The sequence below is a fragment of the Rhinatrema bivittatum genome, chromosome 5 (genome assembly GCF_901001135.1).
Source record: "Rhinatrema bivittatum chromosome 5, aRhiBiv1.1, whole genome shotgun sequence".
NCBI classification, from domain to species: domain Eukaryota; kingdom Metazoa; phylum Chordata; class Amphibia; order Gymnophiona; family Rhinatrematidae; genus Rhinatrema; species Rhinatrema bivittatum.
Window position 1 is genome coordinate 344,400,745 of NC_042619.1, and position 22,232 is coordinate 344,422,976.

Sequence of the window (22,232 nt, forward strand, 5' to 3'; positions counted from 1 at the left end):
GGGCCTAAAGTGGTCTCAGATTTTCACTTGAATCAGTCATTTTTTCTGCTGTCTCTGCATAGAAAAAGAATCAGAAGAATATTGCCTCTTGTGTCCCTTGGATGTCAAGAGACATATCGTGAGGTATCTGGCGATTTCTAAACCTTTACGAAAGACGGATCACCTGTTTGTCCTTCATAGTGGAGGGAAACAGGGCAAGCTGGCTTTGCGGGCTACAATAGCTCGCTGGATTAAGGAGGTAGTCACGGCTGCGTATGTGGCTGCTGAAAAGCCGTTGCCTACTCAGGTTAGGGCTCATTCCACTGGTGCTCAGGCAGTGTCATGGGCTGAGGATTGTTGACTGCTGTCGACATTTGCCTAGCTGCGATGTGGTCCTCCTTACACACCTTTTCCAAGTATTATCGCCTAGATGTGCAGGCTCGGGAGGACATAGTCTTTGCATGTGCAGTTTTTGACTAGACCACAGGCAGCCTCCTACCCTGTTCTGGGAGTAGCTTGGGTACATCCCACTGGTCCTAAATCCATCTGTCTAGATGCTAGGAAATGAGAAATTACTACTTACCTGATAATTTCCTTTTCCTTAATATAGACAGATGGATTCATCTTCCTGCCCTTGGCTGCCGAATGATTGTGTTATGGTCCTCTTGCATGGCTCCGTGTTCCAGGGGTTACTGGTAAGTGTTCATCCAGTCCCTAGATTAGTGTTTACACATTCTTTGCCTGAGTTCAGTATTTCCTGTTGGTTGAGTATTGAAATGGTTATCTGATATTAATCACATTTTTGCTAGTCTGTCCGAAGAGAATACTGGCAGGCTGATGTCATTGCAGGGATATAAATACAATGATGTCAGTTTGTTCTGTCTCCATCTGCTGGTAGAGGTGTATAACCCACTGGTCCTGAATCCATCTGTCTAGACAGATCCTTGTACTCAGAAAAGTGCTAGGGTAAGTACATCCAATTGTGCTAGTATGCTGGGAATTCCTACCCACCCTTCACTTGGGATCCCCCCCCCCCCCCCGAACCCTTCCCCCTTTGTAGTTATTGAACTCAGTAACTCCTCCCTGTGGCATGCTGGGAGCTGTAGTTCCTACAGGCTGATAATGGCCATCTGTCTAAAACGAACAGAAACCAATTACATGTAGTCAAGTAAAAAGTCTCTGCTGTGTATTCCCTCTTTTAAGACCTGTCAGCTCCAAAGTTCATGAAACTCCGCATTTGGCCCTAACCTATGGCACACATTCCCACAGACCAGAAGAAACTGGCTTGAAAACATTTTGGAAATAGATTTCACACAATTGTTCGCACTAGCTTATCTCTCTGAATAATTTTGGGAACAGTAATTTTATTGCATATAGTTTGACATGGATGGCAGTTATTTTAATGCTGACAGCAGTATAACTGACTGGTTTTAACTGCATTATCATTTTTTTGTTTCTGTATATTTATTTATTCTGTTTTGTCTATGAAAGATATCCATGTTTAATTCTAACATTTGTAGCAAAGCGGAATATACATTTTTTTAAATAAATAGAAAGTCAATGGAGCAAGGAGATGGAAATCTGGAATGTATAAAATCAATAAATCAATGGAAATTCGATCTCTCACAGGAACATGAAGACTTTATTAGTAGTTACAAACACATTATTGTCATTTCACTGAGGGGAAACATTTTTTCAAGTTCTGAAAATAGGCACATGTTTCTAATTGGAGGGCATTCTTAGTGCATATTAAACAGTCGGACAGATGCAATAAATGCCAACAATCCTTGGGTTCTCTAAGTCACTTATTTTGGGGCTGTGAATTGCAGTCGTTTTGAAGAACGGATTTATTTCTGTTGGGTACTGATGTTCCTCTCTCTGTAGACTGAGTTATTTGATATACTTCCTATTACCTTCAAAAGGTAACAAATATGTAACATTTTCTTGTAAATAGCCAAAAAATTGTATTCCTATGAAATGGTTTCATAAGTGCATTGGAGAAATGATAGTTATGGAAAAAATGTGAACAAGGGGGGCCCTGTTGCAAATTTGGGAATCGTATTATCAATCTGTACCTTCTAGAGTACGTAAGTAAATTGTGAACTGAAATGGTTTGAATTTCTGCTTGATATGCTAATTGTCAGGTGGTAGGAAGAGGGGTGAGGGGTTTGTGTGGTTAGAGAGGAAAATATAAAATGTATTTTTAACACATCTATTTGTATGCTGGCGTATGGAAGCAATAACTATGTACCGGTTTACTGCTGAATAAAAAGATTTATTTATTTATTTATTTATTTATTTAACAACTTTTAATATACCGACGTTCGTATGGCACATCACGCCGGTTTACAAGTAACTCAATTACTTCCCTTCCTCCGGACGCCACAGCGAGACGAGGGCGACTCGGAGCGGTGCCAGGCCTGCGCGATCGGCGCCGGAGACCCGCCGGGGTAAGGCCTGCTTAACTGCACACTTACCCACGACCGCCTCCGACCCCGACCACGAGGCAGCCCCTGCCTTCCGCCGCTGTCTCGCCATCCTGCCGACCTTCCTCCGCCGCCGAGGGAACACGCTGCACGCTGCCGACGTCCAGCCAATCAGGGGACAGCCCTGATTGGCCTTTAAAGCTGCGAACCTCCCGATCGAAGTCCCTTCCTCCGGACGCCACAGCGAGACGAGGGCGACTCGGAGCGGTGCCAGGCCTGCGCGATCGGCGCCGGAGACCCGCCGGGGTAAGGCCTGCTTAACTGCACACTTACCCACGACCGCCTCCGACCCCGACCACGAGGCAGCCCCTGCCTTCCGCCGCTGTCTCGCCATCCTGCCGACCTTCCTCCGCCGCCGAGGGAACACGCTGCACGCTGCCGACGTCCAGCCAATCAGGGGACAGCCCTGATTGGCCTTTAAAGCTGCGAACCTCCCGATCGAAGTCCCTTCCTCCGGACGCCACAGCGAGACGAGGGCGACTCGGAGCGGTGCCAGGCCTGCGCGATCGGCGCCGGAGACCCGCCGGGGTAAGGCCTGCTTAACTGCACACTTACCCACGACCGCCTCCGACCCCGACCACGAGGCAGCCCCTACCTTCCGCCGCTGTCTCGCCATCCTGCCGACCTTCCTCCGCCGCCGAGGGAACACGCTGCACGCTGCCGACGTCCAGCCAATCAGGGGACAGCCCTGATTGGCCTTTAAAGCTGAGAACCTCCCGATCGAAGTCCCTTCCTCCGGACGCCACAGCGAGACGAGGGCGACTCGGAGCGGTGCCAGGCCTGCGCGATCGGCGCCGGAGACCCGCCGGGGTAAGGCCTGCTTAACTGCACACTTACCCACGACCGCCTCCGACCCCGACCACGAGGCAGCCCCTGCCTTCCGCCGCTGTCTCGCCATCCTGCCGACCTTCCTCCGCCGCCGAGGGAACACGCTGCACGCTGCCGACGTCCAGCCAATCAGGGGACAGCCCTGATTGGCCTTTAAAGCTGAGAACCTCCCAGGCGCCGCGCGCCGAGCGTCGCGCGCCGAAGGAGCGCGACAAAGGAGCCTGCTCCTTTGTGCGCTCCTTCGTGCACTCCCTATGTGTACTCCCGCATACATTTCTGTTTCCACAACCCTCCCCCCAATCCCTCCACAACCCACCACAACCCTCAGCAACCTTCCAATCCCCTATACTTGCCTCCCAGCACTCAACCCATGAATCTTCTAAAAGCAATCTCACAACTCACAACAATATAACCCCTCACACAAAAAACACACACAATGGCCTTAGCCCAATACATCCCCAAACTACCTCATCGCTACAACCACCACCACACTCCTAAAGCCACACCCATCACTAGACGCCTCACCAAAATCCACACCAACCCTAACATACCCTATACCACAATCACACTCATTACACTACTCCTCATCAATGCACAATCGATCACCAAAAAAATGCCAATCATCCATGACATACTCACAGACGACCAACCAGACATATTCTGCATAACCGAATCCTGGCTGAAACACTCCGACTCTGTCCTACTCAATCAACTACCCAGAAATACATACAACATATTCTCCATTCCCAGAAACAAAAGAAAAGGAGGTGGCCTACTATTCCTAGCTCACAAAAAACTTAAATTCTCCTCCCAATCCCTTAACTTACCACCTCCACTCGAAACCAACCTATTCAAATCTAAACATCTCCAAATCCTCCTCCTCTACGCCCCACCTGGATGCCTACAGCACAACCTCTCTCCCCTAATCGAATCCATCACAACCCACATCAACTTACAAGAGCCAGCCATTATACTAGGAGACTTCAATCTCCATATCGACTCCCATCCACTTTCTCCAACCAGTGAACTACTCCTATCCACCATGTCTGCCATTGGATTCACCCAAATCATCAACACGCCCACACAAAAAGCGGGCCACACCCTGGACCTAATCTTCCTAAACAACAAAATATCCGCAACTGGACCACCCTCCACAACCCCCATCCCATGGTCCGACCACAGCCTCATACAAGCCAAGCTTCAACTCCAATCAAACCCACAAAAAACAGACAACCGAATCATCGAATTCACCAAACCATGCTCCAGTGAAGATATCGCCGAACTGTTACCGGAGGCACTAAAAACAATCAACCTAAATGACGCCAACACCGCCACAAACTCCTGGATATCCATCAACGCAGACATAGCCAACACATTATGTCCCACGATAAAAAAGGAAATCAAACAATCTACAAAGCAAAAAGCCCCATGGTACACCCAAGAACTGAAAACCTCAAAGCGAACACTGAGACAAACTGAAAAACAATGGAGACGAACCCCCACCTCAAACCTGAAAGACAAATACAGAACGCTACTACACAACTATACAACAGATCTCAACACAGCAAAGCGCAATTTCTACACGTCAAGAATTCATGATTACCAATTTAACCCAAGGACCCTCTTCGCCTATGTCAAAGATTTAACCAACCCCATCCAAAATGACACAACGCCTAACTCCAGCAACATCTCCAGCGAAAAACTAGCTCAATTCTTCAAGGACAAAGTCGACAACATTATTGCCAAGATTCCACAAACCCACAACGACCCCACTGCCATCCACCCCCCCCATCCACATATGGTCACAATTCGCACCTGTTGCTTCTACAGAAATCGAACCCATCATCAAAAAAACCAACCCTGCATCCCACCCATTAGACCCCATCCCCGTCAAAACCCTAAAACTCATCAGAGAGATCATTGTCAAACCAATAACCTACATCATCAACTTATCCCTCGAACAAGGAATCTTCCCAGAAAAACTCAAAAATGCCATCATCAAACCAATCATCAAAAAACCTCAACTCGACAAATCAGACCCAGCAAACTATAGACCAGTCTCTAACCTCCCATTCCTAGCAAAAATCATAGAAAAAACAGTCAACAACCAACTCACAGACCACCTTGAAACCCATAATGTTCTTCAGCCAGCACAGCACGGTTTCAGAAAATTCCTCAGCACTGAAACCCTCCTCCTCTCCCTTACTGATACCATCCTCAGAGGCCGTGACAAAGGCAAATCGTTCCTCCTGATACTCCTTGACATATCAGCCGCCTTTGACACCATCAATCACAGAACACTCCTCGCCAGACTTAAAGAAATTGGTCTTCAAGACACCACAATCAAATGGTTCAAATCCTACCTCTCAAACAGATCCTACATCGTCAAGACAAACTCATCCGAATCCTCTCAAGTGCCCCTCACACATGGGGTCCCACAGGGCTCTTCCCTTTCCTCAACCCTCTTTAACATTTACCTCCTCCCACTATGCAAATACCTTTCAGATGCAAACCTCACCTACTTCGTCTATGCAGACGACATACAAATACTTCTCCCCATAAACAAGTCCATCCAACTCACCATGGAAAAATGGAACAACCTCAGCTCAAATCTGTCCCAATTACTATCCCAACTATCACTATGCCTCAACCAAGCCAAAACAGAAATTCTTCACATCCACGATGACCGTCCCTCTTATCCCCTCAAGTGCACCCCCTCCAACCACCCAGGAACCTCAATCAACACGGGAGTGCCACAGATCTCACAAATCTCACTCACTCCATCCACAAGAAACCTAGGAGTAACAATTGACAGCCAACTCAACTTTCAACGACACATCTCCAATACAATTAAGGATGGATTCTTCAAACTCCAAACCCTGAAAAAACTTAAACCCCTTCTCCAAGCGCACGACTTCCGAACAGTCCTTCAATCAATTATCCTCTCAAAACTCGACTACTGCAACTCCCTTCTCATCGGCCTACCAGAAATCCACATCAGACCCCTCCAAGTTCTACAAAATGCCGCCGCCAGAATCATCACCAACAACAAAAAATCCTCCCACATCACACCTACCCTCAAAGAACTCCACTGGCTACCCATCACACAAAGAATCCATTACAAAACACTCACCCTCATGCACAAAAAAATACACAACAACAAAATGAACTGGCTAAACAACGCAATACATCCACACCCCACACAAAGAACCCTCAGATCCACCAACACTGGCCTCCTAGCCATCCCCAATCTCAAATCTGCACACCTCAACGCAACCCGCAAACGAGCCATAACAATAGCGGGACCCACCCTATGGAACACCCTCCCCACCTGTCTCAGAAATGAACCATCTCTGCAAACCTTCAAAAAACACCTAAAAACATGGCTGTTTTTAAAAGCTTTCCCACCCGACCCTTAACCTGCCCGAACGCAACCCACTCCATCCCATACTCAAGTCTTCTCACCCCCCTGAATCCCTCACTCCGCTACTCCCTCCCACCCCACCTTCCCCCCTCCCTTCCCTCATCCCCCCCACCTCTATTCCTTAATTACCTACCCAACAAGTCCCTTATCCCATTTCTATTTTATCAACAACACATTCATGTACATATGTTATTTTCTATAACCTTTTGTTATACCCTATAACCTTTTGTTCCATGTACCACTGTTATAATATGTTATAATTGTTTTTTGTAAAATAGGGCGGACTACGCCCTATTCCCTTGGTTATCTGGAAACCGATGTGATATCTCGATTGAATGTCGGTATATAAAAGAAATAAATAATAATAAATAATAATAATTAAAGGAGGAAATTACAATCTTTACATATACGCTGGATATTCAGTTCTCTAAAGTAGTGCCATCATGCTTTGTGCAGCTTCAGTTAGTTTGAAATTGTCAACCTTACCTTTCTTACTGTTGCGTCCGTCGCTGCTCGACGCCCTCACTCCGCCCTCTTTACCTCTGTGGCGACTCCCTCAGGGTCTGATGGATGATTAGCTACCACGGCATCTCCATGCCGTCTCCCTCCAGCGTACCTGAACCGGCTTGACGCTGCAACTCTGCCATCTTGTCCTGATGCCTAGGGCGCATGTGCATGCCCGCACGTCCCGACTCTTGTACCAGCAAGGGCGAAAGCCTCAGGGGCGTCCCCCTGAGATGACGTCATCTGCTTCCAATATTTAAAGGTCTTTGAAAACGCTAACAAACGGAGTTAGCAAGGAAATGCAAAGGGATTCGTTCCAAACTACTCTGCCTCCTCGGACTTACCAGAGGTACCCGCTCCTTGGGGGCCTCGCTCTTTTCTTTACTTTCAGATTACAGATAGGAACCGGTACTCGCTCCTCGAGGGCCCATGTTCCTGGACACTCTGAAGATTCTCTACTGCCTGGAAGCTATCGCTGCTACAAACAATTGTGAGTTACCATCGCTCTCTCAGAGCTTTCCCTGGAACCATGTATTCGCTCCTCGAGGGCCTAATCCTTTCCAGCTCCTGAGCTTACTTGAGATCTTACGTGAGTTTTGTCATCTAGTTCTGTTCCTGAACTCTGCCTACTCACTTTCTCAACAGCTCAGCCATCTTGGGATCATTGTTCCAGTACCTGAGGGACTACAGCCCTGCCGGGCACTCCAGCTCACTACTGCCACCTCTGGTGGTTCTACTAACCCCTCTAATAAAAGAATTATCTGTGTCTGTCTCCATACCCATGCCTAGCCGGTGGTCCCTCTCAGGATATCCTCCCGAGGGCGTCGTCATCTGCCATCGGCCCAGGGATCCACCCACAACTATATCAGATTCATTACAGATTGCTACACCTTAGCAAGACGATATCTGAGACACTACAAGATTGCTGACTCCTCCCTCTCCAGGAGCCCGCTACACAGAGCTTTCTCTACAGATTGCTCCTCCTATCTGATTGCTCCTCCCATCAAGCACCTTCTCCATAACAGATTGCTACTTGAGCAGCAGATATACAACGAATTGCTAACTCCCTAGCAAATCGCTAACAGATCACTAACACTTACAACATTCGGGCAACTACAATTTATGCTTTAATCATAAAGCAGATGGACTGTTGTAATTTGCTGAATGCAAGTTCAGATCAACAATTACATTGCCTGCAATATGTACAAAAATACCGTATCTCATCTTTCATTAATTCTGAAACTTCACGACAATATTACACTAAACAGTACAGTTAAACATCATATCTTTAGTTTTTCAATCCCTACAGAAAAAGGTCCATGTCATCTCTCTAATGGCCTCATAAGGTATAGAAAAGGGAGAACTCTGTTCTTCACAAGATCTCCTCTGAGAGACTCCCTCTTTGAAGTAAGTGACGAGGAAGAAAATATTTTCCTGCTTAGGCCCACTCTCTGGAACTCTATACCTGATGCAGAAGAAATCACAAAGCATGCAAAACCCATTTCCCCCACAGCCCTGTGATTAGCTTGTTATGAGCATTACTGTTATTTTATATTGCTGTTTAGTTTGATGTATTGTGATTCATTAGTTTTGTGCTAGTCTATTTTATTTATTTTGTGTTTATTGTTCAACTAATTATCTATGTTCCTTTGACTGTGAGCCACTTGAATATTTGAATTACAGGTGGTTTATTAAATTCAATAAATAATAATAAATAAAAGTTGAGGACCATTTAAGATTCTGCAAATTCTGTAAACCCTGGCTATTTTCCTCTGCCTTTTCTGAAGTTTAAATTAATTTTGTACAGTTACCTTTATTGACTGAGCTGAAAGCTTAACTTTTAATATTTTGTGACTTCCACTGTTCTTATTCTTTTATGTAATATTTTAAGTTGTTTACATCTTATGCTATCTGATGCATATTTACCGAGAGTCTGACTGAATATGCATTTTTAGAAATAAGTAAAACATTAAAACTGCCAAAAAAAATATTGTAACTGAAAGGTGTCCTGAGAGGCAGACAGAAATAGAAATGAGTGATGGATGTTCCATCAGACATACAAGCCCCGCTGCAAATGTGCAAAATCTTCCTAGAAAGCTCTAGATGATTATCAGAAAAGATGCTAGACGTAAGAGTACATCGTGGCATATCATCAGAGATTTACAAAGGACTGAGCATATTTCTCGAGAGGTAACAGAAGAGGCCATGCATGCCATCTCAGATACACAGAATGTGCTGATGTGCTACATGCCCTGGGATTTTTGGAACAATTTACTTGTTCAATTCTGTTTTCATGTTATTTCAGCAACCTGTCTTCTATTCCCTGTTTAATTTTCACATAGTAATCTGACTCTGTTATTGTTTAAAGCTTGGAAAAACAGGCAAGTTTTGTGGTGCAGCTTTAATTCAAAAATAATGTAAAAGAAAATAAACTCTATATCCTAAAATATATTTCAGAAACCTGTTGAGTCGGGCATACTGATATTTTCTCATTGTTAGAAAAAAAACTGGAATTCTTAATATTCTTGTTTGGTTGGAGCCTACAAATTCATGTTCAGAGGAACCTGTTTGAAAGCTGGTTCAATGCTAGCAAGACAAAAGTTGCAATAACACTGCCAAGTGGTTTGCATGTCAAAATCATTCTTAAGAGGTAGGCAATGCAATAATCTTAGTGTTTCATCAGGTATTGACTTCCTGTTATTGTATAGAAGCTGGAAAGCAGTGCGATGATGGAGTATTGCATTTGTAACTGGATGATGAAAAATGCTTTGCTTTTTGGCTTCTCTCCTGTTACCTTTTGGTTATTTTCCAGATAATAGTCCATTTAAACAGTATTTAAAGCATTTTCCTCCTCTGCATTGGGTCACTCTTTTTAAGATATAATGGAGATCCTGTATAAAGAAATAAGGCAACCGCACAAAACTCTTAGCATGTCCCATCCTGACAAACTTCCCTTAGCTCATGCTGCCTGTCCAACATTGACAGGAATGTGGTCCGGTGGTTAGAGCATGGGCCTGAAAAGCCAGCTCATCTACACAGGGTATAGGCGAGTCCCTTAGTGCCGTAAGCTTCAGTCTACCAAAATAATTTCGGGGAAATAAAAATAATGTAAGATAGTTAATGGCAGCAGAGAAAGACCCAAATAGTCCATCCACTCCGTCCAGCAAAATGTTTAGGGTTGTAACTGCTGCTCCTTCCAGCACATGTAGAAATGTTATTCCTAAAGTTACCATGGGTTTTCCTGTTTCTTCATTTCCATCCTCTGGGCCGGATTTTCAAAAGGTTACACGCGCTGGGCCTAAAGCCCCGGGACCCGTGTAAGCTCCAGGGATTTACAAAAGGGGCGGTCCGGGGGCGGGGAAGGTGCGTGGCCAGAGGCCTCCGCACGGCCGTTGGGCCTGGGATGCGCACGCAACTTACTTCAGCCCCAGGGCTGAAGTAAGTTTTGGAACAAAGAAAACAAAAAGGAAAAGGGCGGGGGGAAAGGGCGAGGGAGGTAGGAGAAGGGAAGGGAAGGTAGTCTTTTGCCAAGTGACCTCTCTGACCATAGTTAAAGCATGTGAAAGGGACTGTGACCTGGGTTCTGGGCCTGGAAGAAGAACTAGTTATCTCAGAAGAACGCTGCTGGGGAGTTTCATTCTCTGCACTCTGCCAGGGAGGTTGCATGGGTTGCCTTTCTAGCCTCCTTAGACCGTCAGGATTTAATGGGCTTGATGGAAGACTTCCTCCACTTCTAGGGCTCTTTCCAATGTGAGGCCTGTGTGTGATGGCAGACCCAGTTCTGCATGGGGCGGTCAAGCTGATCCAGGAACTGCTCCAGAAGCACCTATTACTCTACTTCTAGTCCGGTCTTTGTTTCTGCCTGCAACTATTTCCAGCCGGCATCTTTTAGGCAGTGAAAGAGATTTCGGGGGTTCTTCTCGGGCATATTTCTACCGGAATATTTCTGAGGTGTACCCAGCTCTCTTCAGGATAGCGGCATTGACCTCTGCGTAGGTGGCCCTCCCATCCGTGTTGGCTGCTTGGAAAGCCGCTTGATTTCTGCGCATGAGCAAGTTCGCCAGGTTGTCCAGCTTGTTTCAGGCCAAGCTGACAGCCGTTCTTTCCAAGTTTTTCAGGAAGACCTGTGCGTCTTTGCCTGCCTTCATTTTAAATAGGATGTGAGTCATTGAGTTTGCCTGCGGTATGACAGCCTGCGCTATCTGAAGTAATACTGTGTGTTGCTACATCACCTGCTGTTTTACCAGCTGCTGTTGGCTAATTTGTGTTTGCAGGGCGTTCTGTAATTGGTGCTGGCCGGTAGTAAGGAGCTGGATCACCTCCATTCCGTTGCTCTTGCGCTGGCCCAAGTTACACTCACTACCAGCCCAGGGGTAGATTGGGAGATCAGCACAGAGCAAAGATGAACGTCAGGTGTCAGGTTCTCATTCCAGCACATATCACTTAGTCTGACATCAATAATACTGAATTATTTGAGGCACTACTAAAAAAAAAAAAAAAAGAGCAGGTTTCAAGATCCAAGGCAGAATGGGCAAATATCAATTTCTTTGACAGGGTGACCAAAGAATTTGATCAGCGGTCGGCACTGGATATGCTATACTTGGATTCTAGCCTACAATGGCTGACTGGGTTAGAAACTGGTTAAGTGAGATAACATGGAGGTTATTTTGTAAATGGAAATAGCTGTCAGTGGTCTGCATCGTGGATTGTTCCCGGGGCCAGTTCTGTTCAATATTCTCATGTGATAGAAATAGTTGCATTGCAATGAGCACTCCATAAGAACACGATGGGGCATGAGATATTGATGTGCACCAAGCAAGAGAGAGAGTGAGTTTGGGGTGGTGATATCTGATCATCGCACGGCTGCACCAGTGAGGGTGGTAAAAGTATAAAAAGAATTCACACAGTCCTGAGATAAATAGAAAGGATCCTTGCTTGCATGAAAATGAAAGAGAGGTTAGAGATCAAATAGGATCTGTGGAATTGCAAATGGAAAGAGAATTGGGCTGAGCTGATAGGCTTTACAGTGTTTATCTGCCATCATATTCTATGTATCTGTGCTTAAGCAAATGCTTAATTCTTTTTTTTGCATCTTTTCAGGCTTAATAGTTTCTAGATATTGTTTTTATTGTAAAGTGCAAATGTTTTATTTTAATTCAGTAGCAAACATCCCCCAAAGATGAACGTGAGCCTTGTTCTATTACACAGATACCTATATCGGTAGGTGGTTAACAAGTGCAACAAACTGAACCTACTTAACCTTCCATTGCTTCCCTAAATATGGAAATATATATTACATATATGCATGTTATAAAGTGAAGAACATGATCCCATTAATCCATGCAAGAGATAAGAACTCGATCATTTGGACACTTTAACACTGTTTGCACTTGATGTTGAAATTCACCAGAAACCAATGGTTATAAACAGCATGCCAAAAATGTCACCTAAGTGCTGGTTTGGTCGATATTGGCATGACATGTGAAGAACTCCATAATATACCTATATATATACAGTTGCATACAATAGTAGGGTAGGTAGGTTCAGTTGGTTATGGCAGCCTTGTTCTTATCTACAGCTGCTCGTGATGTGAACTCTGTGGGCTCGGTTTTCTCAGTCCTGCTCATTATGTGAAGAGAGATTGCAGAAGGGGGCTGGACTCATGATTGCACAGCAAGTATTTTAAAGAAGTGGTCCAACGCTGGCATGTTGCCTGCACTTTTGTTGGTGTTTTTGATTTTGAAACTTTTGTTGTAGACAACTGTTTTTCAGGTTATTTTATTTATAAATAGGGCTTCTATTCTTCTGCTTCAAACCATGGAACCTGAGAAAACACACTTGATGTGAAGATTGAGTCTATGGGTTTAAACTAAAAGCCCCCCAAATTTTGCAGCCACCCCCCTGCAGCTGGTCCTCAGGGGGCCAAAGAATGGAGTATCCCCCTTTCACGTGGCCCATGGGCCAAAAGAGTGAAGCTTCCAGTCTGTCCCTTCCCATGCCGACCCTACTCAGTGCCGCTCATTTGGACCAACAGGAAATGGAGGAGAGCAGCAGCGTCTCAAACTGCCCCTGCCCGTCCTGCTCTGCAACCACTGCCACTTTGAAGCGCATGGCACTAGAGCGTCCCTCAGACTTCGACTTCTGCAAAGGAGGAGTGGTTCAAGTCACTACTGCTCCTCCTCTTTCTGTTGGCCTGAATCATTTATTTATTTCATATTCCGTCTTTTGGCAGCAGAGCAGATTACTTTCAGGTACTGTAGGTAGCAGTGGTAAGTATTGCTGGCAAGGGAAGGGTCAGACCATCAGCTTCACTCTTTGGCCCTGCAAGCCATATCAGGAGGGTGGGGGGTTGATACAGTAGTGCAGATTGTTGGGGTTAAAGGGGAGGGTCTGTGCTGGGTTGGGAAGTGAGGAATTCAGGGTTTGTGGCCATTCTGGATGGGTGGGGAGTAAAGTGCTGGGATCATGGGATACCGTGCTGGGTTAGGGGCTATAGCTTGTAGGGGATGTCATAGTGCCGGGGGGGGGGGGGGGGCAGGCAGGCTGGCGAGGGGCTATGCTTTAGGGGATAGTGCTAGGTTTGTGCTGGGTCCAAGTAGGGATTCTGATAAGTGTTGATAAAATGTGGTTGCAATTTGAAATAGCAGAAAAGCAACCAAATAAATGTGATAATAAAACAAAAAAATGAGAAGTGGATTTTTGTGCCATCAAAGATCCAAGTAGCTAGAAAATAAACATCTAAATTTACACGTTCTCCTAGGACAAACAGGATGATAATCCTCACATGTGGGTGACATCAACAGATGGAGCCCGGCACGGAAAACTTCTGTCAAAGTTTCTAGGACTTTGACTAGGCACACTGAGCATGCCCAGCATGCCACTATCCACGTGTCCACGTGGGGTCCCTCTTCAGTCTCTTCTTTTCTGCGGAGCTAGTGCCTTGTGGGTGTGGAGCTTGTGCTCTTTTTTTCCTTCGGGAAATCTTAAATTCATGTTTTTCTTCTTGTTTCTCCCACACTGGGTCCCTCAATCTCTCCTGTCCCTAGTTAGAGATGTCGCGGTAAGTAAATCACGTTCTTTGTGGTAGATAACCAACAGTGCTGTCCCCTGGTGGTGGCTGGCCATTGACCGCTTGGAGGTTATTTTTCTCTATGGCTTCCTCCGGTTCCGCCGCTAACCCCAGTGCCCTCGGACTATGTCCATCACAGACCCCTACGAGGCCTGCGTCTTGTGCCTGGGGGTGTCGCACAATATGCGCGGCTGTTCTTTTTGTGCTCAGATGATCCCCAAGGGTCATCTGAGCACACCTGGATAAAATGGACAAGTTATTTGGCACCAGGAAGTCTGATCCCTCGGCCTTGCTATTGGGGGCATCAAAACCTCACGGCAAGGAAGACCCCAGAGGTATTGGATCCGTCTTGTCCTCTCCTTCACTAGTTCACCAGCTAGAGCTAGGTGCTGAGGACCGTGCCGTATCGATTTCTTCCCTCTAGGTCTGGATCGTTGTCATCGTCCTCGACACCAGGGAAAGACTGAGCCAAGCACTGGGGGAAACCCTGGAAGCACCAGCATCGGTCACCTTCCTGTCATGGCTCCAAGCTCAGGAAGGCACTGGCTTCATCCATGATGCCCCCAAAGCAGCAAACCCCACCGATATCGGTGCTGGGTACCAGGGCTCTGAAGGAACCCAAGTTACACCTCCTACTCCTCAAGCTGTACTGTCATTGACAGCATTCGAGGAGGAATTAGAGTGCAGGGTGTGCCTCGTGGTGGGACGAGCCTTCCAGGGTATTTAGCTGCCGGCTCCCTCGGTGCCTCCACTGCTGCCAGAGCCAGCACCATCCATGCTAGCACCATTGCTGGAGATCTCAATGAACCCAGTGATCCCTGTTTTGCCACATCATGTAAGGAGATAAGTCAAAATGGGTACCAAAAACATCCTTAAAAAAGGGTTTGTTGCTTTGCACCAAATTACAGTGTATGTGGGTGTGTATATATATTTTATATCCCCTCTCAACTCATTTAACTGAGTCATTACAGTGAGAGTCCATGGACAGGGGAGAGGCACCAGAACCCTGCAGTCATGGACCCTAAATCCAGTTACTAGGGCATCACCATTGTGTGTATAATGACTGGGATTCCCTCCCCCAGGGGGTGTGAAGACTACAACGTCTCAAGTCCTGTCTGAGCCAGAGAGCAAAAGACCTTATCTGGGAATCAGACTCAAGCCCTTCTACATGGCAGAGCTGCTCAGTGCCACGGAGCCGCCAGTCCAGCCCACCGGACCAATATATTATTGAAAGCAGTGGTGGACGTGAGAAGAGGACATCAGTCAGGGTTTATGAGGCTGACATTTTTTTTGTTTTGTTTTGTTTAGAAGGGGGCTCGGCAGGGTTTTGAGAACTTCTGCTGTAAAATTCTCTAGGATGAGTATTGTGTGTGGTATAAACCAGCATTCAAATTTCATGTCGGCAGCATTCGGGTGGCCGTCGTTTGAGGTCACCTGATTGATTATTGCTTTTGAGAAATGTTTGCAGTACGCTGATATTGGTAAATTATTTCTAAAATAGTACTTCTGTCCTAAATTACAAAATTTACACATACATTTGAAATCTTCTCTGAAGACGAGTAATTCACAACAGTTGTGCACGAGGGTCACTATCGCTGGCACCCAGCCATACGGCACATTTCCTGAATTTTCTTTTAAGACACAGCATGTGCAGCAGCTCCCAATCTCGCTTGGCCGCACAGCAAACCGCAGTTCCTGTTTTTCTGTTGGCCTCAGCAAACACGTTTCTCACTTGTGAGTAAAATAGTACTGTGGTTTTTTTTTCTCTCTCAGAGCTTTACTTGTGTCTCATTCTGTGGCTAAAGTGTGTGCCCTGCTGCCGTTTTAGTGCCCTAGAGCAGTGCTTCCTAACCAGTGTGCCTTCGGCATGGAAAAGTCACCACTGCCTGATGCTTGGGGCCAGAGCAGCACCTGGGCTCTGCTCTCAGCACCTCACAGCAACCCTTAAACCTGCGGGAGCTCCTTTCTGAGCACACGTGCAGTCAAGCATGCGTCTTCCAAGCTACAGAAAGGGCAAGCATGGAGAGCACGGGTAGCCAGGTCCTGCTTCGTGTGCAATATGCAGTGCACACAGCACCCCCTTCTCTTTCCAGTCCTGACCTTCCAGCCTCTGTCTTATCCCCAGGCTGAGTGAGACAGGGAGAGATATTGTCCTGAGCACTGGACGTGACTGGGTCTGAGTGCTCTGGCAGCAGTGGCAGCCACACGTAGCAGCCAAGGTAACTAACCGAGAAGGCTCTCCCTGTCATACTGACGTCTCCCTTCTCTTGCATTTACACGGTGACTCACAGTCGTAAAGTGAGTTGTGTTAAGTTATAAGTGGTGGCATTATACCATGTTTTTCATCTTTTATCAGACTAGGGAACTGGCCCATGCCTCAAGCACCCTTTCCCCAGACCTGACTGGATGCATGAGGCCTGGGAGGAGGGGGTTGCCCCATTCCTATCTGGCATTAGCATAAATGTCCTGCTCCTCTCTTTTCCCTCTGTTCCTTGTGCCTCTTTCCCCTCCTGCTTCCCCACCTCTCTGTGCCCTCTTGTGTCTCTTTTCCTGCCTCCTCCAGGCCCTGTGTCCCCCCCCTCTCTCTCTCTCCGTGCCCTCCTGTCTCTTTCCATCCTTAGCCTTTGTGCCCCTACTCTTTCTCCACCATCTCCTGTGCCATCCCGTGTCCCTCCTTCATTCCCTGTGTCCGCTCTCTCCTCCTTACTTCCGAGTGTCTCCTCTAGCAGGGCACGGGGAGAGGAGGTAGGTAGGGCAGGGCTGCAGCTCCACTCTCATGCTGCTCCTTCTGTCTTGGCCCCTTCCCCCGTCTGTAAACAGTAAGTGGTATAGGGCCATAGGGGAAAGGAGCTGCCTGCCGCAGGAGTCAGATTTTTAGTGGCCGCTCAGTGCTTCTGTCCACACACGGATTAGGTCAACAGAAAACTGGACTCTCTGGTTCAAAACTGGGCAGTTGGCAGTCCTGGTGGGGCTTTCAGAGCTTCCCTATTTTTCTTTTGACCTCGAGTCCTGTCCATGTCCATATTACCAGTCCTATAGCGGTCGGTGTGCCACACATCATTTTTGTTAATGTAGGTTTGCCTTGCACTTGAAAAGGTTGGGGAAACACTGCCCTAGATGAATATTTCAACTATTTTTTTAAATCAGTTTTTCTGGCAAATATCAGAGAAAGAGTTCGGTGTCCAGGTTTTGCCCAGAATGCAAGAAAGGTTATCAGTTGCAACCCATCATGAGACTTACTGTAAATGCCTGGTTGAGGATCACTTTGGCATCTGCACAGAGATTTGTCTGAGGGCCGTCAAGATCTAAAATTAAGACTATTGTCTCATCCTGGAGACTTGCAAAAGACAGCCGAAGACTACCAGGAAGCCACACTGCTGGGAGCCTGGAGACTTTGAAGAACGTGTTGACTGCATCAGTGCTGAGGCCTAAGGATAGGCCATAGGATGAGACGAATTTTGTTCACATAGCTTGTGACAAGCATCAGCCTTTGAGCACTTGAGCATGAGGAAGAACAATTTAAGGGGCTCATTGATGGAGAAAGCCAATTGCCACCGTTCATAGATTTGAATTTAGCTCATGCCTTTTCAGTGTTAGGCACTGTAGGTATTTCTCTGTCCCCAGAAGGCTTGCAATCTAAGATGCTCCAAGTCACGATGTTTATTCACGGGGGCTGTCACCATGATAGTGGGCCTCTTCCCTGAAGAAACATCGCAGCTGTATTGCATGTTGTTTTGTCTCGCAGCAAAACCCCCCTTAGGTGCGATGGCGGCCCCCCCTCAATCTCAAGGGACTGCCATCGCCGAAAAGGACCAATTTCTTTAAAAAAAAATAAATAAATTGTCTTATCCTATGGCCTCTACTTAAGCATCGGCACTGATGGTTATTTCCTCCTCATTATGATTGTAACTGAACTATGCATAGAATTCAGCAATTAATAAAATCTTAACCCAGTAAATATGCATAGCATTATGTGCAATGGTTTATTAGTCATTGCTACTGCAACTTGCATGCAAATTGAATTAAAGCACAAAGAGTTTGGTTAACAGATATATATAGTACATATCTACAATCTATATATATATATATAAACGAGGCACAGTGATATTTTCTATTTTCGATAAAAAGGATTTCTTATATGCATCTCATTTCTGATTTCCCGAACTCCTTCAGTGCCTGCAGCCTGATCTCCTCAATAAATCCAGCCATAATTTTTGCTGTATTTTGCTTGACGTGGCTAATAACTTTACAGATTCCATCTTTTGCTTTCATAAGAAAATGCCATACTGGGTCAGACCAAGGGTCCATCAAGCCCAGCATCCTGTTTCCAAAGAAACAAAACAAAAGAAAGAATGTTGAGAGCTTGCCTGTCTGTTCTGGCATTTCCAGTTACTTATCTTGGTGAAGCTCTTTTTGCCCAAACAAAATCAGTCTGGCCAGGTATTTCCATTTTGCAGTTAATCCTCATCCTGGATTATATGCCTGGACTATTGTGCCTGCTTTTGTCTCCAGTTGACCATCATATATGAAACGCATGGGCCTAGCATGTAAAATAGACTAATCCAGAATGCGACTGGAACTGTGCATTTAAAGTGCATTGCTGCTTCCATTCGTAGTATTAAACGCAATCATCATTTGCATTTCTGCAGCGTCCCTGGAGCTTCCCTCAGGAGCTTGTCTGGCGGCACTCGACAGTGACATACTGACTTGTCTTCTCAGTATTTTCATGACAAGCCTCTTGTATCCTCTGCATGCAAAGAAGTAGATGAAAGGGTCCAGGCAGCAGTTGAAATTCATCAGGCACACAGTGAAATGCAGAGAAATCTGAAAGATTTGTTGCTCATTACATGAGGGCCTATACAGCAGTTTCTTGATCATATGCTGCATAATTGCAATATGGTAAGGAGTAAAGCAGATGAAGAACACCACAATTACTAAAATAATTGTGGTGTTGGCCTTTTTGTTTGTTCCTGATTTATCAGTCAGTGGGTTTTCTTTAGCAGCGTGGCATAACTTGTAACTAATCTGAGAATAGCAAAACAGTATTATTGCAAGAGGAATGAGATACCCTATAAAGCAAGCGCCAAGGAGCATGAGTGGTAGGTGGGGTAATTGCTCAAAGTTTGGATATTCCATGCATGTAATCCATCCTCCTGGTTCTTCATGTGACATAGTCTGTAGGAGTAGTGGAAAGGTTTGTAAAAATACGAGAATCCAGACGAAAAAGCAGATGTACTTTGCACACCTAACTTTTTTTATCGTAGTGTAGCGGAATGGATGGACCACAGCAAAGAACCTATCAATGCTCAAACACGTCATAAAGTTTACTCCAGCATATGTATTAATGTAAAATATGAGGGAAGTAATTCGGCAGAGTGCTTCGCCAAATGGCCAGTGGAATCCTAATGCATAATATGCTATCCTCGTAGGCAGGGCAGAGGTAAAAAGAATGTCTGACAGAACAAGATTTATGGAATAGAGAGTGGTAGAGTTGATTTTTCTTCTGTTTTGAATAATTACAGCCAAGGCCAATCCATTTCCAAGTAGCCCAATAATGAACACCAAACTGTAATGCAGAGGCAACAAGGTCCTAGCTGTGTTTCGATGCGTGTACAAGTCACAGAAGTCCTGGGACTGATTAGCAGAATTATTGTCCTGAAGAGTTGTCACTGAAGTGACAACATGCATTTTCACAGCGAGCCTCAGAGCAGAAACGTGTGCGACTCTAGGAGAAACAAAAGAGAACAATCAGTGGAAATATATCTCAGCAAAGAAAATAAATATGTTGTCATATGATACAATTACAAAAACGGTCTACACATACCCTTTTAAACTTGAACTCAAACTGTTTCATGAGAAAGAGGGTACAATGGTTTTTCTAATATGTAATATGTTTTGTCAGTTTTATGTCTGGCAGTTGATACGTTCTTGGTTCTGAAAAACCCTCTTCTGGGGGTGATATTGGAGAAGGAGTCTGAGATAACAGTGAATTAATTCCCAAGATTTGAAGAAATTGTGAAATTTGAAGACGGTGGTTCACTTCTCACTTTTTTGCACGAGCATTAGTCACAAGTAGAGTTTAGTTTATGTTAAAATATTTTTTATTGAATTTTCCACAATATATGTACTAATTTGACAATGGTGAGTTCTTATCCACCGTCTAGAAAACTAGTTTATATTAAATGTTTTGACTAAGATGAAGTATTGTCAAATGAATCTGTGATTAAACTGTGCAATAAATAAGTAAAGAGTAAAGCAAGTGTTACAGTTTCGTCTGCTATGCAGCCTCCCCACCAGCAGAGGCCTTCAGTGAGCCCCGCTCAGTGTTGCCCTAGCCACCTCCTCGCTGATCACTTGACGCAACAGTACCAGGCATTCAGGGCCTGATGCATGCTCTGCAGCTCAGAGTGCACAGCCCCTGGTGGGGAGAGAAAGAGAGTTAGGGTTGTTGCTTAGGAGGGACTCCTAGTGGCTGCATTCAGGGCCTGATGCATGCTCTGCAGCCCAGAGTGCACAGCCCCTGGTGGAGAGAGAGAGAGAGTTAGGGTTGTTGCTTAGGAGGGACTCCTAGTGGCTGCATTCAGGGCCTGATGCATGCTCTGCAGCCCAGAGTGCACAGCCCCTGGTGGGGAGAGAGAGTTAGGGTTGTTGCTTAGGAGGGACTCCTAGTGGCTGCATTCAGGGCCTGATGCATGCTCTGCAGCCCAGAGTGCACAGCCCCTGGTGGGGAGAGAGAGAGAGAGTTAGGGTTGTTGCTTAGGAGGGACTCCTAGTGGCTGCATTCAGGGCCTGATGCATGCTCTGCAGCCCAGAGTGCACAGCCCCTGGTGGGGAGAGAGAGAGAGTTAGGGTTGTTGCTTAGGAGGGACACCTAGTGGCTGCATTCAGGGCCTGATGCATGCTCTGCAGCCCAGAGTGCACAGCCCCTGGTGGGGAGAGAGAGAGAGCTAGGGTTGTTGCTTAGGAGGGACTCCTAGTGGCTGCATTCAGGGCCTGATGCATGCTCTGCAGCCCAGAGTGCACAGCCCCTGGTGGGGAGAGAGAGAGAGTTAGGGTTGTTGCTTAGGAGGGACTCCTAGTGGCTGCATTCAGGGCCTGATGCATGCTCTGCAGCCCAAAGTGCACAGCCCCTGGTGGGGAGAGAGAGAGAGCTAGGGTTGTTGCTTAGGAGGGACTCCTAGTGGCTGCATTCAGGGCCTGATGCATGCTCTGCAGCCCAGAGTGCACAGCCCCTGGTGGGGAGAGAGAGAGAGCTAGGGTTGTTGCTTAGGAGGGACTCCTAGTGGCTGCATTCAGGGCCTGATGCATGCTCTGCAGCCCAGAGTGCACAGCCCCTGGTGGGGAGAGAGAGAGAGAGAGAGCTAGGGTTGTTGCTTAGGAGGGACTCCTAGTGGCTGCATTCAGGGCCTGATGCATGCTCTGCAGCCCAGAGTGCACAGCGCCTGGTGGAGAGAGAGAGAGAGAGTTAGGGTTGTTGCTTAGGAGGGACTCCTAGTGGCTGCATTCAGGGCCTGATGCATGCTCTGCAGCCCAGAGTGCACAGCCCCTGGTGGAGAGAGAGAGAGAGTTAGGGTTGTTGCTTAGGAGGGACTCCTAGTGGCTGCATTCAGGGCCTGATGCATGCTCTGCAGCCCAGAGTGCACAGCCCCTGGTGGAGAGAGAGAGAGAGTTAGGGTTGTTGCTTAGGAGGGACTCCTAGTGGCTGCATTCAGGGCCTGATGCATGCTCTGCAGCCCAGAGTGCACAGCCCCTGGTGGGGAGAGAGAGAGAGAGAGTTAGGGTTGTTGCTTAGGAGGGACACCTAGTGGCTGCATTCAGGGCCTGATGCATGCTCTGCAGCCCAGAGTGCACAGCCCCTGGTGGGGAGAGAGAGAGAGAGAGCTAGGGTTGTTGCTTAGGAGGGACACCTAGTGGCTGCATTCAGGGCCTGATGCATGCTCTG

At 46.5% G+C, this 22,232-nt stretch overlaps 2 protein-coding genes across 7 annotated transcripts in view; one reads left to right on the forward strand and one right to left on the reverse strand.

Moving 5' to 3' along the window:
• UBAC2 (UBA domain containing 2) overlaps positions 1-22,232 on the forward strand; it is a 377,581-nt gene that overhangs the window by 111,546 nt on the left and 243,803 nt on the right. The window lies entirely within an intron of this gene.
• The window catches only part of GPR183 (G protein-coupled receptor 183), a 37,636-nt gene continuing 33,654 nt past the window's right edge, over positions 18,251-22,232 (reverse strand). The window contains exon 2 of the mRNA XM_029604492.1: positions 18,251-20,015. Coding sequence (XP_029460352.1) covers positions 18,878-20,015 — 1,138 coding nt within the window. The 3' untranslated portion in view covers positions 18,251-18,877. The remainder of the gene's footprint in view (positions 20,016-22,232) is intronic.